The sequence below is a fragment of the Aethalodelphis obliquidens genome, unplaced genomic scaffold, assembly GCF_003676395.1.
Source record: "Aethalodelphis obliquidens isolate GAN/ISIS:26980383/991018 unplaced genomic scaffold, ASM367639v1 scaffold28, whole genome shotgun sequence".
Lineage (NCBI taxonomy): Eukaryota > Metazoa > Chordata > Mammalia > Artiodactyla > Delphinidae > Aethalodelphis > Aethalodelphis obliquidens.
The window spans coordinates 16,774,966-16,800,419 of NW_020837972.1; the positions used below are offsets into that span (position 1 = coordinate 16,774,966).

Below are 25,454 nucleotides of genomic sequence, written 5' to 3' on the forward strand. Positions count from 1 at the left end.
TTTTGCGGTACGCGGGCCTCTCACTGTTGTGGCCTCTCCCGCTGCGGAGCACAGGCTCCGGACGCGCAGGCTCAGCGGCCATGGCTCATGGGCCCAGCCGCTCCGCGGCACGTGGGATCCTCACGGACCGGGGCACGAACCCGCATCCCCTGCATTGGCAGGTGGACTCCCAACCACTGCGCCACCAGGGAAGCCCCCTGATGTTGTTTTAAATGCACATGTGTAAGGGGACTTCCCTGGTGGTCCAGTAGTTAAGACTCCGTGCTTCCACTGCAGGGGCCACGGGTTCGATCCCTGGTCAGGGAACTAAGATCCTGCCTGCCTCGAGGCCAAAAAAAAAATACACATGTATGGCCATCATCATATATCATCATATGGTTTTTCTCTACAACATTTTGAGCGTGATCTTTTCCCATGCGCAAAATCCTAACGGGCTCCCCTGCTGCCCGTTGTCAGCTCAGCCCTTGTTACAGGGAGTACACGCTCACATCCTAGCCATGCGAACACTTCCCCCACGAAATCAAATTCCCTTCTGCTTGCCTAGCGGTCATCTCTAGCGATTACATGCTTTTCAGCTGCAAGAAATGGCACATCCACCTGACACACACGAGGGAAAGTCATCTCCTGCATCAGGAAGTCCTGAGGCAGAAAGGATGGGCCCCTCTGGTGCCTCTCTTCTCTCAAGCCTTTGCTGACAGCTCCCCTGCCCCAGGCAGAGCTGGCCTCCATTCAAACAGTGTTTATCCTTTGCTTTTTTCTTGTTTATAGAGCTGTCTCCCCCACTAGACCGGAGGTGACTCTGGCAGTCATTTTTTAAAATTACAAAGTGAAGTGTATCTGTGGTTAACAATTAAAATGATATGTCGATATGAGTTTTATGATATTGCAAATGATGACTCTGGGAACCCAGAAAGGATTCTCTGTTTTTAGAATTAATATTCACCTTATTAAAGTGATAAACGGTACTTCTTCCTTGAGATATTAGTTCAACTTAAATCTTACTCCGTAAATCTAGCCTATTTTTGCAATTGCCTATAAGGGGGCTTTGATTAATGTTTGGTCTCACAAATTTTATTAACTCCTTTTAAACATTTTAAACTGCATTTAGAAATTGATATATTCAGTTTCATCTTTAAGTTCTTTAGTAGTCTGATTAACAAATAAATCCTTCACCAGTACTTAAGTAATTCTTGTAAATCTAATAAATTAGACATAAATATGGCAAGTCCTAAGTTCTCTTAAGTGTTCAAGTATTGTTTATAAACCTAATACAATTTGAATTTAAAATCACAAGTCTAAATCAACTACAGACTTTCAATTAGAATCACAAATTAATCTGTTAGAGACTCTAATATGTTAAATTCTCTTAAACATGACCCATTCTTAAAAAAAGGAACAAATTCTCTTATCACAAATATGTTAAGAGTACAGGTCCAACTGACTTATCTTCTCTGCATTTAATTCTAAATATCCCTGGGGATGAGATACACCTTCCCACGAAGAACGTCATTATGTCATTCCCAACAACTTTAGGACTCCCTTCCCAAGGCAATTTTTGGGGCCACGTCTCAGTGGGATAAAATATCTCAAGTGACAGAGAACCAGACAGGTCCTCAGCTAGGGCACAGACTTGGTTCCAGCCAATTGGGACACCGATGTGACATACTGAGGCCTGTGTGACATGCTGAGGCCTGTGTATATTTGCTGTAACAAGGTCTCCATAATGAAAAACCAACGGGGGGTCTGCATAGCCCGCGTTCCGGGATTAAGTCTTCCTACCACCCACTCTTCCAGTGGGAGTCAGGGACCCCCACCACATCACAGCTTACTTCCATCATTGCTTCAGCTGTTTCTTGCATTTCTTTGGCTCTCTCAGGTATTCAGATATCATCTAATTAAATTCTGCGTGTGTTAAGGCTTTGTCTGCATCTTACAGTTCTAAAGTCTTGCCAGTGACACAATACAGACGTGTAAGAAAAAAAAAAGTAAGTCCCCCTTCACCCAAACCTATATCCAGAGTCACCATGTAGTTTGGAGTTCATTCCTCCAGACTTTTTTCTACACACACACACACACACACACACACACACACACACACACACAGTCTCTCTCTCTCTCTCTCTCTCAGGATGATGCTACGTCTACTGTTTTGCTATTTGCTTTTTTCCACAAAACTTTGGTCACTTTCCCAAATCCACCTCATTCATTTTGAAGGTGGCATGCTTTTTCATTGTATGGTTTACCATGATATTTTTTAAACAAATCCCGTATTAATGGATATTTATGTTGTTTCCAGATTTTTGCTATTAAAGCAGTGCCACAATAAACATGAACTGGCATTTATCTCTGTTTACTTTTGCTATTATTTCTCTAGGGAAAAAAAAGTTGTAGAAGTGGAATTGGCGAGTCTTAGGGTCTGTGCATTGAGGATTTTGACAGATGCAGGGAAGGTGCTGTCGAGAAAGCCTGTGCTTGTTTACACTCCCCCTTCTGGAGGAGGACTTCGGCTTTCCTGAGAGCTAGGATGGTGTCCTAGACGTCTTGTTTCATGTTCTCATCCTTCACGCCTGGCACAGAATCAGCACTCGATAATGAAGGAGAGACTAGAGCTCCAGGAGAGAACAAATAGCATGTTTACGTGCTGCCCTGAGTTAGTTTTTGTTTTAAATTTGAGGTAAAATTCACATAACATAAAAGTAACCATTTTAAAGTGAACAACCCAGTGGCATTTAGTATATGCACAGTGTGGTGCAACCACCGCCTCTTATCTGGTTGCAGAACATTTTCTTCACCGCAGAAGGAAACCCTGAAACCATCAGCCTTCACATCCCGCTCCCCTACCCTCTGGAAAACACGCACCTGCTTTCCGCCTCTATGGATTTGCCTATCTTGGAGGTTTGATATAAATGGACTCATACAATCTGTAGCCTTTGGTGTCTGGCTTCTTTCACTCAGCACCATGGTTTCAAGGTTCATCCGTGTTGTCGCCTGTGTCAGTGCTTCACTCCTTTTTTATGGCCGAGCAACTTTCCATCATGTGGGTGGACCACGTTTGTTTCTCCGTAGCTGTTCTGTTCCTGACCTGGGTGTCCCCCGTCCTGTCTTGCAGCATTCCTGTGCACACGATATTTGACAGCTGCCCAGAAGGTGGCGGCATCAGGGCCATGGCCATCACCCACGATGCCAAGTACCTGGCGACCATCTCAGACGCTGAGATCCAGGTACAGGGCTTGTCACGGCAGCTTCAGCGGCTGGCCCGCCCGTCACAAGTGTCCCCGCAAGCAGCTGTGCTCAGGCTGTGTGGCGTCTGTGGTTCTCTGGGTGGAGGGGGGTGACCGGTCAGGGGCTCCTGCTCAGGCCATGTGGCGTCTGTGGTTCTCTGGGTGGAGGGCGGGTGACCGGTCAGGGGCTCCCTGCCTGCGGCTTAGCTCACTGTGCTTTGCTTAGTTAGCGGAGGTCACTGGCTTTCCACAAGAGGTGTAGGTTCCTCCAGTACCCTTCAGGAATCTTCTCACTCTCCTCTGTCTGCCATCACTTACAGAAAGTTTGCATCTGGAGGTGGACTTTAGCGGTGGAAACACCGGCCTGCACTCTTAACCTTCCCAAAGAGTATGGTTTTCAGGTGAGTTCATTTCGAGCCTGTAAAGATCCACCTAAAGGTACGCTGAAGCCCGTTCAAAACTACTTTTTGTTTTACTGGAGCTGTGTTATGGTGCCCAAGAGCTTTTAAAAAACTCCTGTCCATGATCTCATTTTATTTTTGATGATAATAGCTAATTTTTTTTTTTTTTTCGGTACGCGGGCCTCTCACTGTTGTGGCCTCTCCCGCTGCGGAGCACAGGCTCCAGATGCGCAGGCTCAGCGGCCATGGCTCACGGGCGCAGCCGCTCTGCGGCATGTGGGATCTTCCCGGACTGGGGCACGAACCCGCATCCCCTGCATCGGCAGGCGGACTCCCAACCACTGCACCAGGGAAGCTCTGCTAATTTTTTTGATCACCTCTTATGTGCCAGATTGTGCTAAGTTCTTTGCATACAATATCTCATGTAACCCATGCAAACATGCTGAGAAGATGTTACTGTGGGATTCATATTACTACGATTAACTATCAAATAACTGGTCTAAAGTCACCCAGCTAGCAGCCTTTCTTATTCTAGAAGCATGTTCTGAACTGCTCTTATTATAGGGGAGTTATTATTCTTGATTTGTGTGAGGTGACTTGCCGAGGGCACCCAGAGCATTGACTGTGCTGCTCTGCATCGTCTCATTCATGCTCGCAGCCGTCATTCACCTGCATTTATTGAGTACCTACTGTGTACCAGACACTGTGGTAAGGATGTACATGGCTTGTGTGAACCAGAACCCAAGCAGGGGGTCTGGGTGACTGGACTCAGCAAGGCACACATCATTATCAGCTTTATGTCTCTCCTGCTCTCCCTCTGCCAACATTCCTTCTGCTCCCTCAAAAAAATTTCCTTCCTTGTTTTTTTTTTTTTTTTTTGGCCACACCACATGGCTTGTGGAACCTTAGTTCCCCGACCAGGGATCAAACCTGCACCCTTGACAGTGAAAGCGCGGAGTCCTAACCACTGAACCGCCAGGGAAGTGCCCCCCACAATTTCCTTACTTCTCAAAGCTACCAGCCATACCTGGGTATTTAGGATGGGTTTTTCTATTGCTACCAAAAATGCATTGGGGATTTTGATAGAGATTGCATTGAATCTATAGATTGCTTTGGGTAGTCGTGTCATCTTAACAGGATTGTCTTCCAGTCCAGGAGCATGGATGTCTTTCTGTTTATTTTATTTGTTTCTTTTTTAATAGATTTATTTTACTTATTTATTTATTTATGGCTGTGTTGGGTCTTTGTTGCTGCATGCGGGCTTTCTCTAGTTGTGGCAAGCGGGGGCGACTCTTTGTTGCGGTGCGCGGGCTTCTCATTGTGGTGGCTTCTCTTGTTGCGGAGCACAGGCTCCAGGCACACGGGCTTCAGTAGGTGTGGCGCACGGGCTTAGTTGCTCCGTGGCATGTGGGGTCTTCCCGGACCAGGGCTTGAATCTGTGTCCCCTGCATTGGCAGGCGTATTCTTTGTTTTTTTTTTTACATCTTTATTGGAGTATAATTGCTTTACAATGGTGTTAGTTTCTGCTTTATATCAAAGTGAATCAGTTATACATATACATATGTTCCCATATCTCTTCCCTCTTGCGTCTCCCTCCCTCCCACCCTCCCTATCCCACACCTCCAGGCGGTCACAAAGCACCCAGCTGATCTCCCAGCAGGTGGATTCTTGACAACTGCGCCACCAGGGAAGCCCCTGTCTTTCTGTTTATTTACGTCTTCTTTAATTTCTTTCAGCAGCAGCAGCATTTTGTAGTTTTCAGCGTACAAATCTTTCACCTCCTTGGCTAAATTTATTCCTAAGTATTTTTTTTGATGCTATTATTAAGTGGAATTGTTTTCTTAATTTTCTTCTCAGAATGTTCATTGTTAGTGTATAGAACTTCAACTGATTTCTATATTGCAACTTTGCTAAATACACATGGCTGTTGAAATTTCGGGAATTCCCTGGCGGTCCAGTGGTTGGGACTCCGCATTTACACTGCAGGGAGCTCAGGTTCAATCCCTGGTTGGGGAACTCAGATCCCCACAAGCCGTGTGGCGTGACCCAAACAAACAAAAATGGAAATTGATTGAAGTTAAAGTACAAATTCATTTCCTCGGCTTCACTAGCCACATTTCAGCCACTCATTATCCACATGCGGCTGGTGGCTACATTGTTGGCAGCACAGGTGTTAGAACACCTCCACCCCAACGGGAAGTGCTGCTGGACAGCACCACACAAGCCCCCCCAGCTCTGGGTGAGCCCCACCCTCAGCCTCCTCTGGACCTGGACCCCCGTGGGCTGAATGTAGCTGGGGAGAAGCACCCAATCCAGCGGATTCATCCTACTTGCAATTCAGTCACGAATTTCAAGATGGCTCTGGGCCTGGCTTGGCCGCTCTGGTCGGCTGTGACACTTTTCATTTCCAGAGACGACAGTTTCACACCTGCTCATCCCACCTCCCCACTCCCTGCTTCCCATGCTCAGCGGGTGACCGCCCTCAACCCCGTGTTTCATTGAGAAAATGGAAGCCATCAGATACAAACACGGGCCTGTTCTCCCTCCCCAGCCTGCAACACACCTTCAACCCCGCCATCTTCTCTTTTCCCCTCTGACTGCGGCGAAGGGCCAGCGCACTAGATCCCCCCCACACCGCTGGCTGCCTCAGGGCCCTTCTCCTGCAGTTGTCAACTCTCCCTCTACTGAGAATAAACACGCTTCAGGACCACCGGTCCTGAGAGAACTCCTCCGACCCCACGTCTCCTTCCAGCTACGCCCTCTGCCCCTCTTCCCAGGGAAACTTCTCAGAAGCGCTGTCCACACTTGCTTTCTCTACTTCCTCGTCTCATTTACTTTTTTTTTTTTTTTGCAAGAAATAGTTGACTTCTTTACACTTTATTGCTAAATAAGGCATACATGCAAAATGTGTACATTTTAAGGAAGAAATAAAATGTACCTGTGTGCTCACCACTGGATCATGAAATAGAATGTTACCGAAACCCTAGAAACCCCTGTGTTCCCCTCCCCGATCTCATCCCAAGCTTTGCGCCCGAGTTAACCATTATCCCAAATTTTGTGTTATACCTGCCTGTGCTTTTCTTTATACTTTTCCCCAGTGATGTATGTATCCTTCAATACTGTCTTCTTTCATTTTACCTGTTCTTGACCTTTCTATGTTTGGAATCAGACTAATTGCTTCATCTGCTCAGCATTGTTTCTGAGATTCACTGATGTCGATTCTTGAGCTGTAATTCCTATTCACTTTCACTGCTGTACAGTTTTTTGTTCTTTGAGTGTCACACAACTTATTTATCCATCCTCTGTTGATGGACATTTCTGTTCTTTTCATCTGTCCTCCACCCACCCACAGCTCTATCAGAACTATGCTTATCACGGTCACTGGGGTTCCCAAATCAAACGGACATTGTTGAACCCTCATCACACCCTTCCCAGTGGGGTCACAAGACGCTTCTCCTGCTGTCTCCCCGGCCGTTCTTTCTCAGGTTCCTTTGTGGCTTCTTCTTTCATTTTACACCTTCTAAATCTTGGCGTTCCTCAGGGTTTGGTTCTGGGAGTTCTTCTTCTGCCTCTTCCTCTTCTTGCCATGCTTGCTTCTTGGGTATCTCATCCCAATGGCTGTAAGTACCATTTATTTCCAAGGTCGATGCTGGACTCCTTCCTCTCCTCGCTGTCTGCACTGCCACCATCTAGTCCAGACCACAGTCACCTCTGCCTGCATGACCTCTGCATCCTCCCAGCTAATCTCTACTGCACCCTGCTGCACCCTTGCCAATCTCCCCACAGCAGTCAGAGTGATTTTTTTTTTTTTTTTTTTGCGGTACGCGGGCCTCTCACTGTTGTGGCCTCTCCCGTTGCGGAGCACAGGCTCCGGACGCTCAGGCTCAGCGGTCATGGCTCACGGGCCCAGCCGCTCCGCGGCATGTGGGATCTTCCCGGACCGGGGCACGAACCCGTGTCCCCTGCATCAGCAGGCGGACTCTCAACCACTGCGCCACCAGGGAAGCCCCAGAGTAATATTTTTTAAATAAGCAAAACGGATTATATCATATCACTCCCTGACTCAGAATCCTTCAATGCCTTCCCTTGTCCTTAGAATAAAACCCAGACTCCTCACTATGGCCTTCAAGGTATGATCTCTTCCCTCTATCCATCTCCCAACATCAACTCTCCTGTTTATTAATGTTACTTTGCATATTTTAATGAATTTTATGAAATAGACTCTTTGTGGAGGGCTCTGGCTTCTTTCACCCAACATAATTTTTTTTTAAAGATGTATTGTTTATTTTTTAAATTTTTATTTATTTTTATTTTTGGCTGCGTTAGGTCTCTGTTGCTGTGCATGGGCTTTCTCTAGTTGAGGAGAGCGGGGGCCACTCTTCGTTGCAGTGCACGGCCTTCTCATTGCGGTGGCTTCTCTTGTTGTGGAGCACGGGCTCTAGGTACGCGGGCTTCAGTAGTTGTGGCTCACGGACTCTAGAGTGAAGTCTCAGTAGTTGTGGCGCACGGGCTTAGTTGCTCTGCGGCATGTGGGGTCTTCCCGGACCAAGGCTCGAACCTGTGTCCCCTGCATTGGCAGGCGATCCTTAACCGCTGCGCCACCAGGGAAGCCCTATTTATTTATTTTTATTATTATTTTTGGGCTGCCGTGGGTCTTCGTTGCTGCGTGCGGGCTTTCTCTAGTTGCAGCGAGTGGGTGCTAGTCTTTGTTGTGGTGCGCGGGCTTCTCATCGTGGTGGCTTCTCTTGTTGTGGAGTACAGGCTCTAGGCGCACAGGCTTCAGTAGTTGTGGCACGTGGGCTCAGTAGTTGTGTCTTGTGGGCTCTAGAGTGCAGGCTCAGTAGTTGTGGCGCACACGCTTAGTTGCTCCACGGCATGTGTGATCTTCCTGGACCAGGGCTCGAACCTGCACTAGCAGGCGGATTCTTTTCTTTTTAAACAAATTTATTTATTTTTTATTTTTATTTTATTTTTGGCTGCATTGGGTCTTCGTTGCTGCGCATGGGCTTTCTCTAGTTGTGGCGAGCGGGGGCTACTCTGCATTGTGGTGCATGGGCTTCTCATCGCAGTGGCTTCTCTTGTTGCAGAGCATGGGCTCTAGGCGCGCGGGCTTCAGTAGTTGTGGCATGCGGGCTCAGTAGCTGTGGCTCATGGGCTCTAGAGCACAGTCTCAGTAGTTGTGGTGCACGGGCTTAGTTGCTTCACGGCATGTGGGATCTTCCCAGACCAGGACTTGAACCCGTGTCCCCTGCATTGGCAGGCGGATTCTTAACCACTGTGCTACCAGGGAGGTTCTTTGTTTTTTATTCTTTATTTTTATTTATTTTTCTCCCACCCTATGCTTTATTCACTTTTTTTAATACATCTTTATTGGAGTATAATTGCTTTACAATGTTGTGTTAGTATCCCCCATCCCCTCCCTGTTGAGCCTCCCTCCCACCCTCCCTATCCCACCCCTCTAGGTCGTCGCAAAGCACTGAGCTGATCTCCCTGTGCTGTGCAGCAGCTTCCCACTAGCTATCTATTTTACATTTGGTAGTGTATATATGCCGATGCTACTCTCTCACTACGTCCCAGCTTCCCCTTCCCCCTCTGTGTTGTCAAGTCCATTGTGTACATCTACATCTTTACTCCTGCCCTGCCACTAGGTCCATCAGTACCATTTTTCTAGATTCCATATATGTGCGTTAGCATACGGTATTTGTTTTTTTCTTTCTAACTTACTTCACTCTGTATGACAGACTCTATGTCCATCCACCTCACTAAAAATAACTCAATTTCCATTTTGTGTTTTTTAAACCATTTTTTTTTCAGATCTAGAAGTTCCACTTGATTTTTTTAAAAAAATAGAGTTATCTTATTGCTGATCATCAGGGAAAGGCAAATTAAAACCCCAGTGAGATATCACCTCACACCTATCAGAATGACCACAATATAACAAATATTGGAGAGAATGTGGAGAAAAGGGAACCCTCGTGCACTGTTGGTGGGAATGTAACTTGGTGCAGCCACTGTGGAAAACAATATGGAGGTTTCCCAAAAAACTAAAAATAGAACTTCCATATGACCTAGCAATTCCACTCCTGGATATATATCTGAAAAAAAACAAAAACACTAATTCAAAAAGATACATACACCCCAGTGTTCGTAGCAGCATTATTTACAATTACCAAGATATGGAAGCAACCTAAGTGTCCATCAACAGATGAATGGATAAAGAAGATGTGGTACATATATATAATGGAATACTACTCAGCCATAAAAAACCTGGATCTCCTGGGGGTCTCTTTCTGTAGATTACTTTTCTCCCTTGTTTTTCAGTCATTTGGACATGTCTCTTGCCTATGCCTGGTTGTTTTTCATTGAATGCTAGATGTTGTGCTTTAAAAAGCATAGGAATAATTTGAGGCTCAGGTTGATAATAACTTACTCCAAGGAAGACTTACTTTCGCTTCTTAGAGGCCTTTGGCAAAGTGGTCGCCTCGGTCTAATCAGAGATTGAGGTGATTTGAGGCTGATTTTCAGCCTTTGTGAGGCCTGATCCATGCACTTGCTTTCACCAGTTCTTCACCCCACCCAGGCCTTTGTGTTGTCCTGAAATTGATCATCTGACATTGGCATTGGTAGTTTACATTCCTGAAATGAGGCAGCAGTCAACAGGCAAGGAATAGGACATGGGGTGGGAGAGGCAGGAATGGAACTTAAAAAGCATTTCTCAGAAAGCAAATACCATATGCTAACATATATATATGGATTAAAAAAAATGGTTCTGAAGAACCTAGGGGCAGGACAGGAATAAAGACGCAGATGTAGAGAATGGACTTGAGGACACGGGGAGTGGGAAGGGTAAGCTGGGACGAAGTGAGAGAGTGGCATGGACATATATACACTACCAAATGTAAAATAGATAGCTAGTGGGAAGTAGCTGCATCGCACAGGGAGATCAGCTTGGTGCTTTGTGACCACCTAGAGGGGTGGGATAGGGAGGGTGGGAGGGAGACGCAAGAGGGAGGGGATATGGGGATATATGTATGCATATCGTTGATTCACTTTGTTATACAGCAGAAACTAACAGAACATTGTAAAGCAATTATACTCCAATAAAGATGGAAAAAAAAATCAAAGAAAAAAAAATATTTCTTGGGACTTACCTGGCAGTCCAGTGGTTAAGACTTCACCTTCCAATGCAGGGAGGGCGGGTTTGGTACCTGGTTGGGGAGCTAAGATCCCACATGCCTCAGTGCCAACAAACCAGAATGTAAAACAGAATTAATATTGTAAGAAATTCAATAAAGACTTTAAAAATGGTCCACATCCAAAAAAATCTTTAAAAAACAAACGAAGCATTTCTCCAACCCATCTCTCATCTGTCTCCTGCAGCCCTCCATGTCAGGCTGCAGCTGCCCGCCTCCCATGCATATATCATTTCAAGACTTATGCCTTGTCTCCCCAGGGATTTCTCACTTGTTACTTAGTTTCTGCATTTCAGGTTTCCTTCACTTCTATAGTGTCTGCAGGGTTGATTTTTGGGGAGGGAGCCAGGCAACCCATGCTACACACCATCTTGGCAGGAATCAGAACCCCCTTCCAATATTTTGCATTCATTCCAAGTTCCCTTGTGGCCCTGTTAAATTTAGAAATGAATACACAGCAGTCTTTGTCCAAAAGGACACAGAATAAAGGTTATTGGTGAATATACTAGTTTACTTTTGCTTGCTCCAATTTATAGATGATGAATTATAATAAATAAGACTAAATAAGAAAGGAAACACGTTTGAGACCATTAATTTTAACACTCAGTATTTAAATTATATTCCTATTGCTTACAAAATGCCATGTCTTTTTTTTTTTCTTGTTTTTTTGTTTTGTTTGTTTGTTTTTGTTATTTTGACCATGCCACGAGGCATGTGGGATCTTTTAGTTCCCTGACCAGGGACTGAACCTGTGCTCCCTGCAGTGGAAGTGTGGAGTCTTAACCACTGGACCACCAGGGAAATCCCCCATGTCTTTTCTGTTTTATATTCCTACTCAGTTATTAATTAAAGATATTATTTAGGGCTTCCCTGATGGCGCAGTGGTTGAGAGTCCCCCTGTCGATGCAGGGGACATGGGTTCGTGCCCCGGTCTGGGAAGATCCCACGTGCCGCGGAGTGGCTGGGCCCGTGAGCCATGGCCACTGAGCCTGCGTGTCTGGAGCCTGTGCTCCGCAACAGGAGAGGCCACAACAGTGAGAGGCCCTCGTACTGCAAAAAAAATAAAATAAAATAATTTAACTTTAACATTCAGCTTAACCAGAGAGAAACAGAAAATGTATTATAATGTAACATATTTTCATACTTTATATTTCAGAGCTACCTTACTTTTAATCCAACAAATAATAAAGAATTGGTGAGCAATAGTAAAACACAAGCAATATATTATATGTGGGTAAGTAGAAATATTTTCATTTGTTTTAAATGTATAAACAAGTATGTGTTTATTCTTTAAGTACAGACCTTTTGGTAATGTAACAATATAGTATCTACTTAGAAAGCAATAAACATATATTAAAATGTTTTGATTTAATTATAGCATTTATTTTAGTCCCATTGGAAATTAGCATATTAAATCAGAAGCAGATAATTTAAATTTCATTTAAGTTTTTAAAGTAATGTGGCAAATATTTATGTGAATATATTTAAGGTCTAAAATATATTCAAGATCAAGGGTTTTTCAAGATCTTGGACTTTATTCCCTTTCAAAAAGGAATTAACAAACAGATTGGTCATATGTATACTGACACAGGGAAAAATCATGAGATTAAAAAAATATCAAAAGTTAAACATAAAATTACCATATGACCCACCAGTTTCTAGGTATATACCCCAAAGAATTGAAAACAGGTGTTCAAACAAATACTTATGCACAAATGTTCATAGCAGCAGCATTATTCACAATAATCAAAAGGTAGAAACAAATCAAATGCCCATCAACTAATGAATGGATAAACCAAATGTGGTCTATCCATATATGGAATATTATTGAGCCATTAAAAGCAATGAAGTACAGACGCCTGCCACACCGTGGATGAACCTTTAGAACATTATGCTGAACGAAAGAAGCCAGACACAAAAAGCCACATACTCTATAATTCCATTGATATGAACTGTCCAGAATAGGTAAATTCATAGAGACAGAAATCAGAATGGTGGTTGTCAGGGGCTGGGGGGTATGGGAGGTGACTGCTTAATGGATAGAGGCCCTCCTTTGGGCTGACGAAAGTGTCCTGGAACTAGAGGGAATGATGGTTGCACAGTATTGTTAATGTACTAAATGGCACTAAATTTTACACTTTAAAAGGGTTAATGGTTAATTTTATATTAAGTGAATTTTCCTCAATAAAAAAAATGCTAAACAAAAACGCTTTGAATTGCTGATTTTCAGTGATATTCATTCCTTCAGGTATTAATTATAGCTTCAAAGCCTTATAAATGTAGAATTCAGATTTGCATTAACTACCACTTAATCACAATCATTTGTGGCGTTTTTTATGTATTTACTTTTTTTTCAGAATGTTTCTAGATGTCCCTAGAGACAGCAGGTTATCCTACCTGTAGAAATTGCAAAGCTCTGACGCTGTTCAGATGCATTTGTTTTGATTTTTGCTGTTATGTAGCTCTTCTTTTGGAAACCAAGTCTTTTTTTAGTAGTGATTTTTTTTTCTGTGCTTATCAGTATGAAGAGGGAGATATACTTGTTCACAGTGCCCCACTTTTAACAGAAAAAGTGAGTATGCCTGTTGTGCTTTTTTTTACGTCTGACTGTGGAGAATAAATATGTGTGTGTCAGCTTAGTCATTTTGGGCTTCTCTTTGTATGTATCTTTATATTGCAAAATAATTTGAAATTTTTACTTAGGTCCTTTACCATACTGAATGGCCAGTTAAAAATAATGGACGGATTGTTCAAAATAATATGGATAAAAATAAATGGCAGGGACTTCCCTGGTGGTCCAGTGGCTAAGACTCTGCACTCCCAATTCAGGGGACCTGGGTTCGATCCCTGGTCAGGGAACTAGATCCTGCATGCTGCAACTGAGTTTGCATGCCGCAGTTGAAGATCCTACACGTGGCAGCAAAGATCCCTCGGGCCGCAACTAAAAACCAGCACAGCCAAATAAATATTTTAAAAATAGATAAATAAATAAATGGCAAAGAAAGTTTACTACCATGAGAAAATACCCAAGAAAGTGATGATTTTTATAATGTATGTGTGCACATGACAAAAGATGAAAGTTAATTTGGGGTGAAATAAGTAAAGCAGTTGAACATGAGTGGATCCCTTTAAGCTGCTCAGTTTTCAGAGCAATAAAAATGATACTGGGTGCACTTCCCTGGCGGTCCAGTGGTTAAGACTCGGTGCTCCCAATGCAGGCAGCATGGGTTCCAACCCTGGTGGGGGAACTAAGATCCTGAAAGACGCAGGGCCAAAAATAAGTCAATGGATGGATAGATAGATAGATAGGACCTTTTTTTTTTTTTTTTTGCGGTACATGGGCCTCTCACCGTGGGGGCCTCCCCCGTTGCAGAGCACAGGCTCTGGACACGCAGGCCCAGCGGCCATGGCTCACGGGCCCAGCAGCTCTGCGGCATGTGGGATCCTCCCGGACCGGGGCATGAACCCGTGTCCCCTGCATCGGCAGGCGGACTGTCAACCACTGCGCCACCAGGGAAGCCCGATAGGACCATTTTTAAAAGGTGATGTTGGGTATTTAGATGTTTCAGAGCCAGTAGAAAGGTGGTGAGCCAGGTGTTGGGGGGAACGTTTTATCGTTCCTGCTTTCCTTGAGTGATTGCACCTGAGGTGGACCTCCAGTCCTGTCTCCTGCAGCAGTTTCTGCTTTTGATACTCACATAACCTGCTCTCACTGTGCAGCTGACAATGATTTTTCTGCTTCCCTTCTTCACCTTTGGTTTGACCAATAAAACTTTATTTTTCAAGAGGGCATGCCAAAAGACGATGGACACAAGGCAAGATTATCCTGTCTGCAAACTTTGCTTTTCATACATCAAAGTATCAAAAAAAAAATACAGTCAGTTCTCATTATTTGCAGCAGTTATGTTCTGTAAGGTCTCTGTAGACCTGAATTAGCGGATGCTGAATCATTGCTCCTAGGAGAGATACAGGAATAGGCTCCTGCCAGCCTAGGGTCACAGTACTTTCACCGACTGACAGATACATGACCTTGTTTTATGTATGTTTCTGTTTAAAGACACCATATTTAATATATAATGTTGGTTCCTTAATGTTGGACTCACTAGATAGAACTCCTGTCTGAATGAGGCTTATCTAACACAGGTGTATTCTCTGTAAGGCACGTCACAGCCTTCTTGGGCTTAGGAGCACTAGACAGCATTTCAGTACCATAGTCAGGAGCCAATTTAAATACCAAAATCACCAACAAAAAGCACCAAAAAGGGCTTCCCTGGTGGCGCAGTAGTTGGTAGTCCGCCTGCCGATACAGGGGACACGGGTTCGTGCCCCGGTCCGGGAAGATCCCACATGCCGGCTGGGCACGTGAACCATGGCCGCTGCTGAGCCTGCACATCCTGAGCCTGTGCTCTGCAGCGGGAGAGGCCGCAACAGTGAGAGGCCCGTGTACCACACACACAAAAAAAAAAAGCACCAAAAAAATTTAGAACATCACATTAAACAGGCTAGGAAAAGGACACTTGTCTCTCGTTTGAGAGCTGAAACAAGAAGGCACAGAGTTGCCTTGTTTGACCTCAGCTGGGAATGTCACGTTTTTCACCACTTGGCACATGCACACATCTGCAAATGATTGTGAAAGTGCCACGAGGATTGACTTGGGGGCTACAAATAAATATCAGAAAGTAAGTAAATTCACAAATACCGAATCCACAAAGAATGAGGATCGGCTGCAGTTTGAAATGATAAAAATGCCTCGTGTTGAAACAGGGCTGTTCTTAGAAAGAATATGATGTCCTTGCTTGACCAGTTGTGCTTCTACTGACCCTCTTGTGTTCAAGTCAAAGAGGTCCACCTTAGGATCTTCTCTGCCTAAGTAGAGAGTCAGGCAGCAGACTTACTGTATCATATGACAGATCGCCGAGTTTCCTTCATGTATTCATTCAGTAAACATTCACTGAGGGTTCACTCAGTGCTCTGGGTTCTTTCTATGCTTCATCTCTAAGACACTCTCTAAGAAAGATGGCCTAGTGCCTTATCCTACGTAGCACACATTTAATAAGAAGTCTTGGGGCATTTCTATGTACAGCACTTAAATTTCCACTGATGGGAAAATAATTTATGATCAAAAATAAACTGAGAGAATTGTTTTATAATGTTTTATAGCTGGAGCATGCTTTGTCCACGACAAACATTAGTTTCTTTATCAGTCTCTGAAACCTCAGTAAGAGAAGTTGAACAGGTATAAACGATGATTAATCACTCCTTCATTTGCTTTAAGCAAACAGTTTAAGCCAGTATATAACCCTTCACTTGCTCTTAGCAAACCTTCAGAGGTTCAGAACTGCCTGATCATGGCAATCCATGGGGGAGGGTTTTTTTAAATGATTTTTTTCTTTTTTACTTTATTTTTTTCCTACTGTATTTAGGTAAAACATTGTAAAACGTCGTGTTGATAAATGTTTTGTTTTATATTTACTACCAAAGGTAACTCATAACCTGTCTCTTGAAATGCAGACATTCAACAAGCTCGTGGGAAAATTTAGCCAGTCAGTCTTTCATTTGAATTTAACCCAAATACTGTCGGCGACAATGGACGGGAAGCTGGTTGTCTGGGACATTTACCGCCCACCGCCATCTGCCTCCACCTCTTTGGGCTTTCCCCACATCACACCTTGTAAACTGGTTCATTTGCAGAAGGAGGGTATCACTGTGCTAACTACAGTTGACAGGTACTTAATTAATTAAAAAGTAGCTATAGATGATTATAAAATTATTTTAAAACCCTTTTGGAGGTATACACGTATGTTGTATATGCATAGATTGTTTCTGGGGAGAGCCAATTAACTGGAAACGCTGGCTGCCTCTGAGGAAAAGAACTGAGAGCTAGGATCAAGGGTGGGGGTGGATTTACTTCTTTTTATAGTCTCATACTGATTGGTTTGCTTTTTTAAAAAAAAGAATCATGGGCATGTACTTTGTACTGATTGGTTTGCTTTTTTAAAAAAAAGAATCATGGGCATGTATTACTTTTTTTTTATAGTAATTTAATATTTTATTTATTTTATTTTTGGCTGCGTTGGGTCTTTGCTGCTGCGCGCAGGCTTTCTCTAGTTGCAGTGAGCGGGGGCTACTCTTCATTGCGGTGCACAGGCTTCTCATTGTGGTGGCTTCTCTTGTTACAGAGCATGGGCTCTAGAGCACACGGCCTTCAGTAGTCGTGGCACGCGGGCTTCAGTAGTTGTGGCTCGTGAGCTGTAGAGCGCAGGCTCAGTAGTTGTGGTGCACGGGCTTAGTTGCTCTGCGGCATGTGGGATCTTCCCGGACCAGGGCTCGAACCCGTGTCCCCTGTACTGGCAGGTGGCTTCTTAACCGCTGCACCACCAGGGAAGTCCCAGGCATGTATTACTTTTAACAATCCTTTTGTGTTGGTGAAACAAAAAGTAACTAATTTTTTTTCTTCTGCCCTAATTATACTTATTTTGCCCATACTTTAAATTTAAGAAAAGGACATAAATAGCTATATATTTTTTTCTGATTACAGAATAACATTTACCCCTCATGAAAAGATGAACCACAACATAACTTTATAAAGTTCCCTAAGTCTTTGATTTTGAGAGGCTGCGGGAGCACATAGATGATCTAAGCCTTATGCCTTAGCCTCAGACGTAAAGGGGTTCACATTGCCAGATGCATCCCTTCCTTGCCAAGTGACCTTGGACAAGGGACTTAAATGTGCTGAGCCTCCAGTCTTCCATCTGTAAAGTAGGCATAACAATACTGTCCCTCCAGAGTGACTTTGTGAGGATGGCTTGCGGAATCTTAGTTCCCTGACCAGGGATTGAACCCTGGCCCCGGCAGTGAAAGCTCTGAGTCCTAACCACTGGACCGCCAGGGAATTCCCAAGCCTTGTAAAACTCTTAGCATGTCATCTGGTACAGGGGAGCTCTAGGTAAAACAGCCATTATCAGTGTGCTGGAGATGATTGCCTCGTGACAAGAACCCTGCCCCATGGTTGGAGTCACTGTGCCATCTGCTTCCCAGAAGCCCATTGCTTTCTTGTCCCTTTCTTTTAATACAGAGGAACAGTGAGGTCCTGGCATGGCTTTACAAAGACAAATGCAAATCGTCATCTTCACTCACTTGATGAGAAAAGACAGTAGTAGAATTGCAGTTGATGATGCAATCAACTTTTAATTGTTGGGGGTTAGGACCCAGGGAAGACCAGGCCTGGGTTTCCTTTTCTCCATGTTAAATAAAACCCAGCCAGGACCCCAGAGCCCTTGCTGGAAAAGGTCTCAGAAAACACTTGGCTTGTTTTGCCATTTCTGTCCAGCAGAGGGCTGTGAATGACATTCTCGCCAATTACTCGGCCCACCTGCCTTGCTTATTAATCAGAAACCTCATTTAATCACTTTGCGTATATAAGAGAAAATTCATCCCACACCTCCCCCCCGCCCCCCATGATTAGAATTATGTCAGAGGCTTTAAAAAAAAACAAGCTCATTTGGGATGGCTCTGAGGACTGGAAATAAAAGCTGTTTTGTCACGCAGCACTGCCTTTGGCTGTGGTGACTGGACAGGGTTTTACAATCGATTGCTCTCACAGCAGTGTCCTCCTGTATCTCGTTGCCAGCCTGCGTGATTTCAGAGGAATGGTTGATGGACTCTGTTGTCATCTGTAGTCTTACGGCAGAGGATGTAAATCACTGCCCACTGCCATTGCATGGGGCTGATCTTGCCGGGCAGGGAAGAGGAGAGCAGAGAGCATGGACTTTGCATAAGATACACCTGGATCCCTGCATAGCCTAGCCACGTGGCCCTGATAGGGTTGCCAGGTTTATGTACATCCCAAATGTTGCATGGGGCAACTGCATTTGGGACCATGCAATATATGGGACATACTTATTCTAAAAATTTACTCATTGTTCATCTGAAATTCAAATTTAACTGGGTATCCTGCATTTTTATTTGCTAAATCTGGCAATCTGAGGCCTTGAGGCTTAAGTTTCCTAGATGTGAACTGGGATGACAGTAAAATCAGCCACATAGGGCAATATTTTTTTTTAAATAAATTTATTTATTTGTTTTTATTTTTGGCTGTGTTGGGTCTTCGCTGCTGCGTGCAGGCTTTCTCTAGCTGCGGCGAGTGGGGGCTACTCTTCATTGTGGTGCGCGGACCTCTCACTGCAGCGGCTTCTCTTGTTGTGGAGCACAGGCTCCAGGCACGCGGGCTTCAGTAGTTGTGGCTTGCGGCCTCTCTAGAGCGCAGGTTCAGTAGTTGTGGCACATGGGCTTAGTTTCTCAGCAGCATGTGGGATCTTCCCAGAAGAGGGCTTGAACCCGTGTCCCCTGCGTTGGCAGGTGGATTCTTAACCACTGCACCACCAGGGAAGCCCAGGGCAGTATTAAGTGAAAGTTTTTACAATGCCCGGAGTCCAGGGGCTGACATATAATTAGGTGTTCAATAGATGGTACTCATTACCATTATTTAACAAACCGACGTTATTCTCCATTTCAGCTATGTTGTCACAGGTGACATTCGGGGTAACATCAAGTTCTACGATCACACCCTGTCCATTGTGAACTGGTACAGCCACTTCAAACTGAGCTCCATAAGGAGCCTGTCCTTCTCAAAGACCCCGGCAACTCCTCCGACTGAAAATACAAACTATCCTCCAGACTACACTTTAAAAGGTGACCTTTTTATTGTAAGGTGAGTTGTTAATGAATCTCAACATTTGCATGGTCAAAAAGTGATGTCTACTTTTAGTTTGTGTACAGTGGGATCTTCTTCCTATTCCTGGGATGTGAACTCGAGGGTACTGGCCTCCCTAGTCAGTCCTTTACCTGCCTTGCAGACGGATCTCCTTGGCTGGTCACAATCACTATTTAATCGATTTTTTAAGTGAAACATCATTCTCCTGTTAAGAGTGTCTAGTGGTGGGAAGCTGGAAAGGGCTCTAATCTCTGTTGCCTCTGGAGTCCTTCGCTGTAGGTTGGTCTCCTTTCTCGAAGCTGAGTTTGTCCTAGCACTACAGTTAAAGGGATTTGATAGTTAATAGCCATAAGATTTCAAGACAGAATTATCTGTGAGTCTGCTTAATTACCCTTGTGGTATTTGCAGGCACATCTGTATGTGTGCACCAAACTCCATATTTGCATACACAAATGAATATTTGCATGTGCAGATTAGCTAATTGTACAACTGACTGTCCATCTGCATACTTAATGACTCAATTTACATGTAGAAATGTGGGCTTTTTCACTTGCAAATGGAGGCTGTTGGGTATTGGTGGTATATTTTTGGAGATGTTGGGTTAATAATGTCACTAAATTACAGACGACAGAGGCGTTTCATGTGCAATTAGCAGCAGAATAGCTGGCGTGCCCCATTCCCTGCAAACACTGATGCTGTTGGGTCTCTCCTTGGCAAACAGGAATTTTATCATTGGAACGTCGGATGCGTCAGTGTACCACTTAACAGCAGATGGGACCAAACTTGAGAAGTTATTTGTAGAGCCCAAGGATGCCATTTGTGCCATCTCCTGCCACCCGTACCAACCCCTCATTGCCATCGGGAGTTTCTGTGGGATGATCAAAGTGTGGGATTATGAACAGAAAAAATACCTGTTCAGCAGGATCTTTGAGAAGGGGCTTGGAGTCCAGAGTCTGACCTACAACCCCGAAGGTATTTTCATTTTGTCAGCCTGTCTTAGGTTTTAAACTGAAAACAGATCCAAATGGCTAATCCCTTGGCTGTCACAGCTCCAGGAAGGTTACCTTGACCCTCTCCCCACACCAGGCCAGATGGGACGCCTTCTCCCCCTGGACGCTGCAGAGCTCCGTACCGCCTGGTCTCATCCCACGATGCCATGCTTTCCAGTTTACTTCTCCTTCTCAGGACCTTGTCTGTTGTGTTCGTTGCTGTCTCCTTGGCACGTAGAACAAGGTCTGGCGTGGAGTCGATGTTTCTTGAGTGAATGAAGTCCTTTTCGATCATTGTTCTCTGGCTTGTGATTTCAGGAGCTCTCCTCGGAGCTGGCTTCACAGAAGGGACCGTTTACATTCTTGATGCAATGTCCTTAGAAAGTGAAACCCCAGAGCCTTTCAAATATTCCAGAACCAGTGTGACTCACGTCAGCTTCTCCCATGACTCCCAGTATATGGCGACCGCTGTGAGTATTTTCACTGAGTGCCGTCCAGGGGCTCAGCAACCTTATTTAAAGCCACAAGGGGGAGGGGCTGGGAGTTAGGGGGGATGGGGAGTAGCTGCTAGAGGGTACAGGTTTCTTTTGGAGGTGATGAAAGTGTTCTAAAACTGTGATGATGGATGCACAGCTCTGAATATACTAAAGCCCATTGAACTGTACACTTCCAGTGGGTGAATTGTGTGGGAGGTGAATTATATCTCAATAAAGCTGTTATAAAAGGAGAAAGGGGTGGGGGAAGTGGGGGGACTTCTGCCTGAAAACAAGACCAGGGCCTCAGAACTTCCAGACTTGGATTCTGCTACTCTGACAGCTCATTTTGGTTTGTTAGTTTTTCGGAACCCTTTCTCTGCATCCAGGGTTTTATCTTTCCCTTTGATTTTTGACGAGATGACATTCTCATTTAAGCGGAGTCTTCCACCGAGCATTTCGGATTCTGGTCCTTCCCTCTGTGAATAGGGCTCTTAATCTCAGTAAAGATTTTTCTGGGACCCCCCAACCTCTCCCTTCATGCCAGTTCTCTTGGGGGATGGGGTGGGGTGCGGGGAAGCAGCCGGCTTCACTTGAACCTCTGTCCCTTACACGCTTCCCAGCAGCACACTGACTCAGGCGCCCCAGGTCCCTTCAGGCTGCTCCCGCCCTCTCCCCGACCCCTGTCACTCTCAGCCATCATGTATATATTTTTTAATCGTACCTTTTAAAATTTTGTGTAGCCGGATAAAGAGAAGGGAGGACAGAGGCAGAAAGAGTCAGGGTTTCAGTTTCCAACAGAGAATGAGGTGGGGACCAGCAAGGAGAGTAAGACAATAGTGTCAGACAAATACCGTCTCTCCCTGCCCGCACCTACCTACTTTGAACCTTGATTTTCTCATCTGCAAAACGGGCATTATTTTACTCCTTGCTCCAATAGACAAAGGTTTTCCTTTTGCATAAAATTTCTAAAAGCAAAGTTAGTATGAAAAACATAGTGATGATTCTTAAGTTAACAAAATCTAAAAAGGAGCAACTTCTGCTCTTTTGCTCATACTCAGGATGTAAGTTTCACCGTGGCCGTTTACGTGGTGAGAGTCAAAAATGGACGAAGGGTCTGGGAGTATTTGGCAAGACTTCGTTCTCATCGCAAGAGCATTCGCAGTGTCCTGTTCGGGGTTCATCTGGACAGCAATGAGCCGAGACTGCTGAGCCTCGGGAGAGACAGACTCTTGGTGAGCTGTTTCATTTTCCTTTGCCTGGTCACCAGGAACATGTCTCATTCTCGTTACCTCCCTGGCTTCTGGCACAGAACCAGACCCACAGTACTTGTGTTTGTTTGAGAAAATGCATGTATGACAAAGTAGCGAAAACCTTTCTGAGTTGGCACTTGGCCTTCACACAGCTCTGACACCACACAGGGACCTGTGTCCTGAGTAAGGAGGCTCCTGGGAAGTGGCACGTTGACGGCGGGGTGGGGGTACTCCCCACAGCACCGACATCTCAGCCACCCTCGCCTCTCAGTGTATGTTTCGAAGCCAACACTTACACTTTCTGTGTGTCTAGGGGACAGGGCCAGGCTTTTACCTCAATGTGACAACTCAGAGAATATCAGAGGGAAAGGTAGAGACAGTGGCAAATGCAATATTACATGATCGAGCCAAAAGATTCAAAATCAATCGATCTATCTGTGCATCCATCTTAACTTCCTTCCTTCCCTCCCCCTGTTACTTCCTTTATTCTATCCATCCTTCCTTCTGTCCATCCATGCTGGTCTGGCCACCAAAGCCTACATATGTGTGAAATTCAGCAGACTGCTAGTTTATGACTGTCAAGTGCTGAGATTTATATATGAATTTGTTCCTACCCTCAAAAAGTTCCCAAGATAATGATAAGTGAAGCAGTACAACATAACTGTAAGAGTTCAGGTTTTGGAGTTAGTTGGACCTAGATTTGAATTCTCATCCTCCCACTTCTTAGCTGTGTGACCTTGGGGAAACCACTGAACCTCTCTGAACATCTGTTTTCTCATCTGCAAAATGGGCACAACAGTACTGCTTTGCTGGGGAGTCGTGAGTATTAAATGGCATCATCTTGCTCGTAATGGATACTCCGTATTGGTAGCTTATTAGAAGTTTGGGCAAGTCTTTTCCTAGAAGGCCTGATGCTGTCTCTCCGCAGAAAAGGACTGTTGACTGACTTCGTTCACCTCAGTCCTCATGCGTATTCATCTGGGCTTCTCTGTAGATCGAGTATAATCTACTCAAGAGCTACAAAGACCACCTGGAAGTCCTGGACATTCAGCGAACCGACCAGGGCAGCTACCCCACCTGTATGGTCTGGTACCCGCCACTTACCAAGGAGCTCTTCCTGCTCATTTGCAACAGTGGCTACAAAGTGAAGCTTTTCAATTCAACCACAAAAATGTGCAGGTAAGCACGGGAGCTTCCCGCTAATGGCACGTAAATCAGTTTCTCAGCGCCTGGCTTATTTCAAGTCCCACCTTAAGGACCTGCAAGCAGCTTGGCTACCATCACAACCCTCCTCCCTTTGCAGAGGAGGAAACTGAGGCACAGATAAGGGGGGAAGTTCTCACCAAAGGTCACATGGTTAGGAAGTGCCAGAGTCAGGATTCAAACCCAGAGCCCTTGTTTCTGAGCCCAGCACTGCACAGGGATAAGGTACCCAGCGCTCAGTGCCTGAGGCTCAGGGAAGGCACTGGACCCCGAGGCTCCGGAGAAGTTGCTGATGTGTGATAAAATCTTCTGTTCTTCCCTCGTGGATAAAAACAGATAGTTTCAGAATGGACTTGAGGACATGGGGGGCGGGAAGGGTGAGCTGGGACAAAGTGAGAAAGTGGCGTGGACATATATACACTACCAAATGTAAAACAGATAGCTAGTGGGAAGCAGCCGCATAGCACAGGGAGATCAGCTTGGTGTTTTGCGAACACCTAGAGGGGTGGGGTAGGGAGGGAGGGAGGGAGACACAACAGGAAGGAGATATGGGGACAGTATGTATGCGTATAGCTGATTCACTTTGTTATAAAGCAGAAACTAACACACCATTGTAAAGCAATTATACTTCAATAAAGATGTTAAAAAACGACAGATAGTTTCACCTGAATACTACCGGTTGTTTAATTTTTCTTATTCTTCGTTCTTAAAGGAGTTTTAAGTTCAACTAATAGCATTCTTTGTTCTCTCAGCAACTATTTACTGGGCCCCTACCTGAGCCAGGTGCTGTTCTAGGTGCTGAAGATGGAGATGAAAACAAAACAATGTTTCTGTCACCATGAAATTTGCATTTTATTGGGGAAGTGGAGTTCATGTTAGAAGCTGGGCTGGAGACCCATGTTTGAGGTCAGCACACCTGGTGGTTTAAAGCCATGAGATGAGAGAAGATTCCAGAGGGGAACGGTAGATGGAGAAGTGGTCAAAGGACCAAGCCCAGGGCATCCAAAGCTTAGCATCCTAGAGCAGTGGTTCCTCCATCCCGAAGTAGGTCTGTATCTATGGCTGGCCTCTTGTGCTGCTAGGCCTGTGGGTCCAGGCTTTGCCTCTCGTGATCAGCACTGATTATGGTGCACGATCCCTGTGTCGGGGCCCTGCATTTGTCATTCCGTTTCATCTGCAATAACCCTGCAAAGGATTGTGTCACTGGGGATCAGAGAGGTGATAAAACTTGCCTCAGGTCAAGCTGCTGGTCAGGGCAGGACTTGACCCTTGAACCAAGCTGTGACTTTGTCGTCTGCTGGGCATCACTGGGCCCTGCTGCAGCCCTGGCTTTGGAATCCTAGCTAGTCAGCCCTGGCAGGCAGCCTCTTTCTGCCTGTGGTTTGGCTGCCTCGTGGATATGGCTGGGAAGAGCAGAGTCAGGAGAAACTGGAGGTGAGAATGCTTTAGTGACCCCACCGAGGAGGCGGAAGTCGAAAAACACCACCAGCAGCTGGCCCCATGCTTGAGGAGGACCTTTTTTTGGAAATGTATCTCAGATAAGATAGGTCCTCAAAAGGCCAGGATCTTTTTTTTTTTTTCCCCCCAATAACCCTTCTTAGAAGGGCCCAAGGAAAAATGACTGAAAAATGCCGTTTCATGTGGCAGGGACGGAGAGAAATCCAGCACAACTTTTTTTTTTAACTATTAAAACACTGGGAAGGAGACATTTGAAAGAAATATGTAAAAAGGAGTTTTAGGAAGATTTCAGAGTCTTTGTACATCATCTTTAACGGACACAAACTTTTTGGACAAAGAATATCCCACAGATGTGCCCAGTTCTGAGAACCTCTGCGTTGGCTGAGCAGGTGTCTGGGGGATGCGGGATGGAGTGGCCCAGGCTTGGAGTTGCTGCTAACAGTTAGTAACAGCCACAGAGCCAAGCGGTGAGGAGCTTCTGCCACTGAAGATCAAGGGGAAATTAGCATAAAGCAAATTTCTTTCCTTTTTTTTTTTTTTTTTTTTCGGT

General features: G+C 44.9%; 1 protein-coding gene across 6 annotated transcripts in view; it reads left to right on the forward strand.

The window, feature by feature from the left end:
- CFAP251 (cilia and flagella associated protein 251) overlaps positions 1 to 25,454 on the forward strand; it is a 71,934-nt gene that overhangs the window by 14,007 nt on the left and 32,473 nt on the right. For 5 of the 6 annotated variants that reach the window (XR_003436751.1, XR_003436752.1, XM_027124881.1 and 2 more), the window contains 10 exons: positions 3,110 to 3,221; positions 3,542 to 3,622; positions 11,972 to 12,049; positions 13,337 to 13,387; positions 16,327 to 16,541; positions 19,331 to 19,525; positions 20,250 to 20,500; positions 20,836 to 20,987; positions 22,052 to 22,225; positions 23,238 to 23,422. Coding sequence is in view for 4 of the 6 variants with exons in the window: in XM_027124881.1 (XP_026980682.1) it covers positions 3,110 to 3,221; positions 3,542 to 3,622; positions 11,972 to 12,049; positions 13,337 to 13,387; positions 16,327 to 16,541; positions 19,331 to 19,525; positions 20,250 to 20,500; positions 20,836 to 20,987; positions 22,052 to 22,225; positions 23,238 to 23,422 (1,494 nt within the window). In the remaining 2 variants the exon portion in view is untranslated. The remainder of the gene's footprint in view (positions 1 to 3,109; positions 3,222 to 3,541; positions 3,623 to 11,971; positions 12,050 to 13,336; positions 13,388 to 16,326; positions 16,542 to 19,330; positions 19,526 to 20,249; positions 20,501 to 20,835; positions 20,988 to 22,051; positions 22,226 to 23,237; positions 23,423 to 25,454) is intronic. The other variant, XM_027124882.1, reaches the window with a different exon arrangement.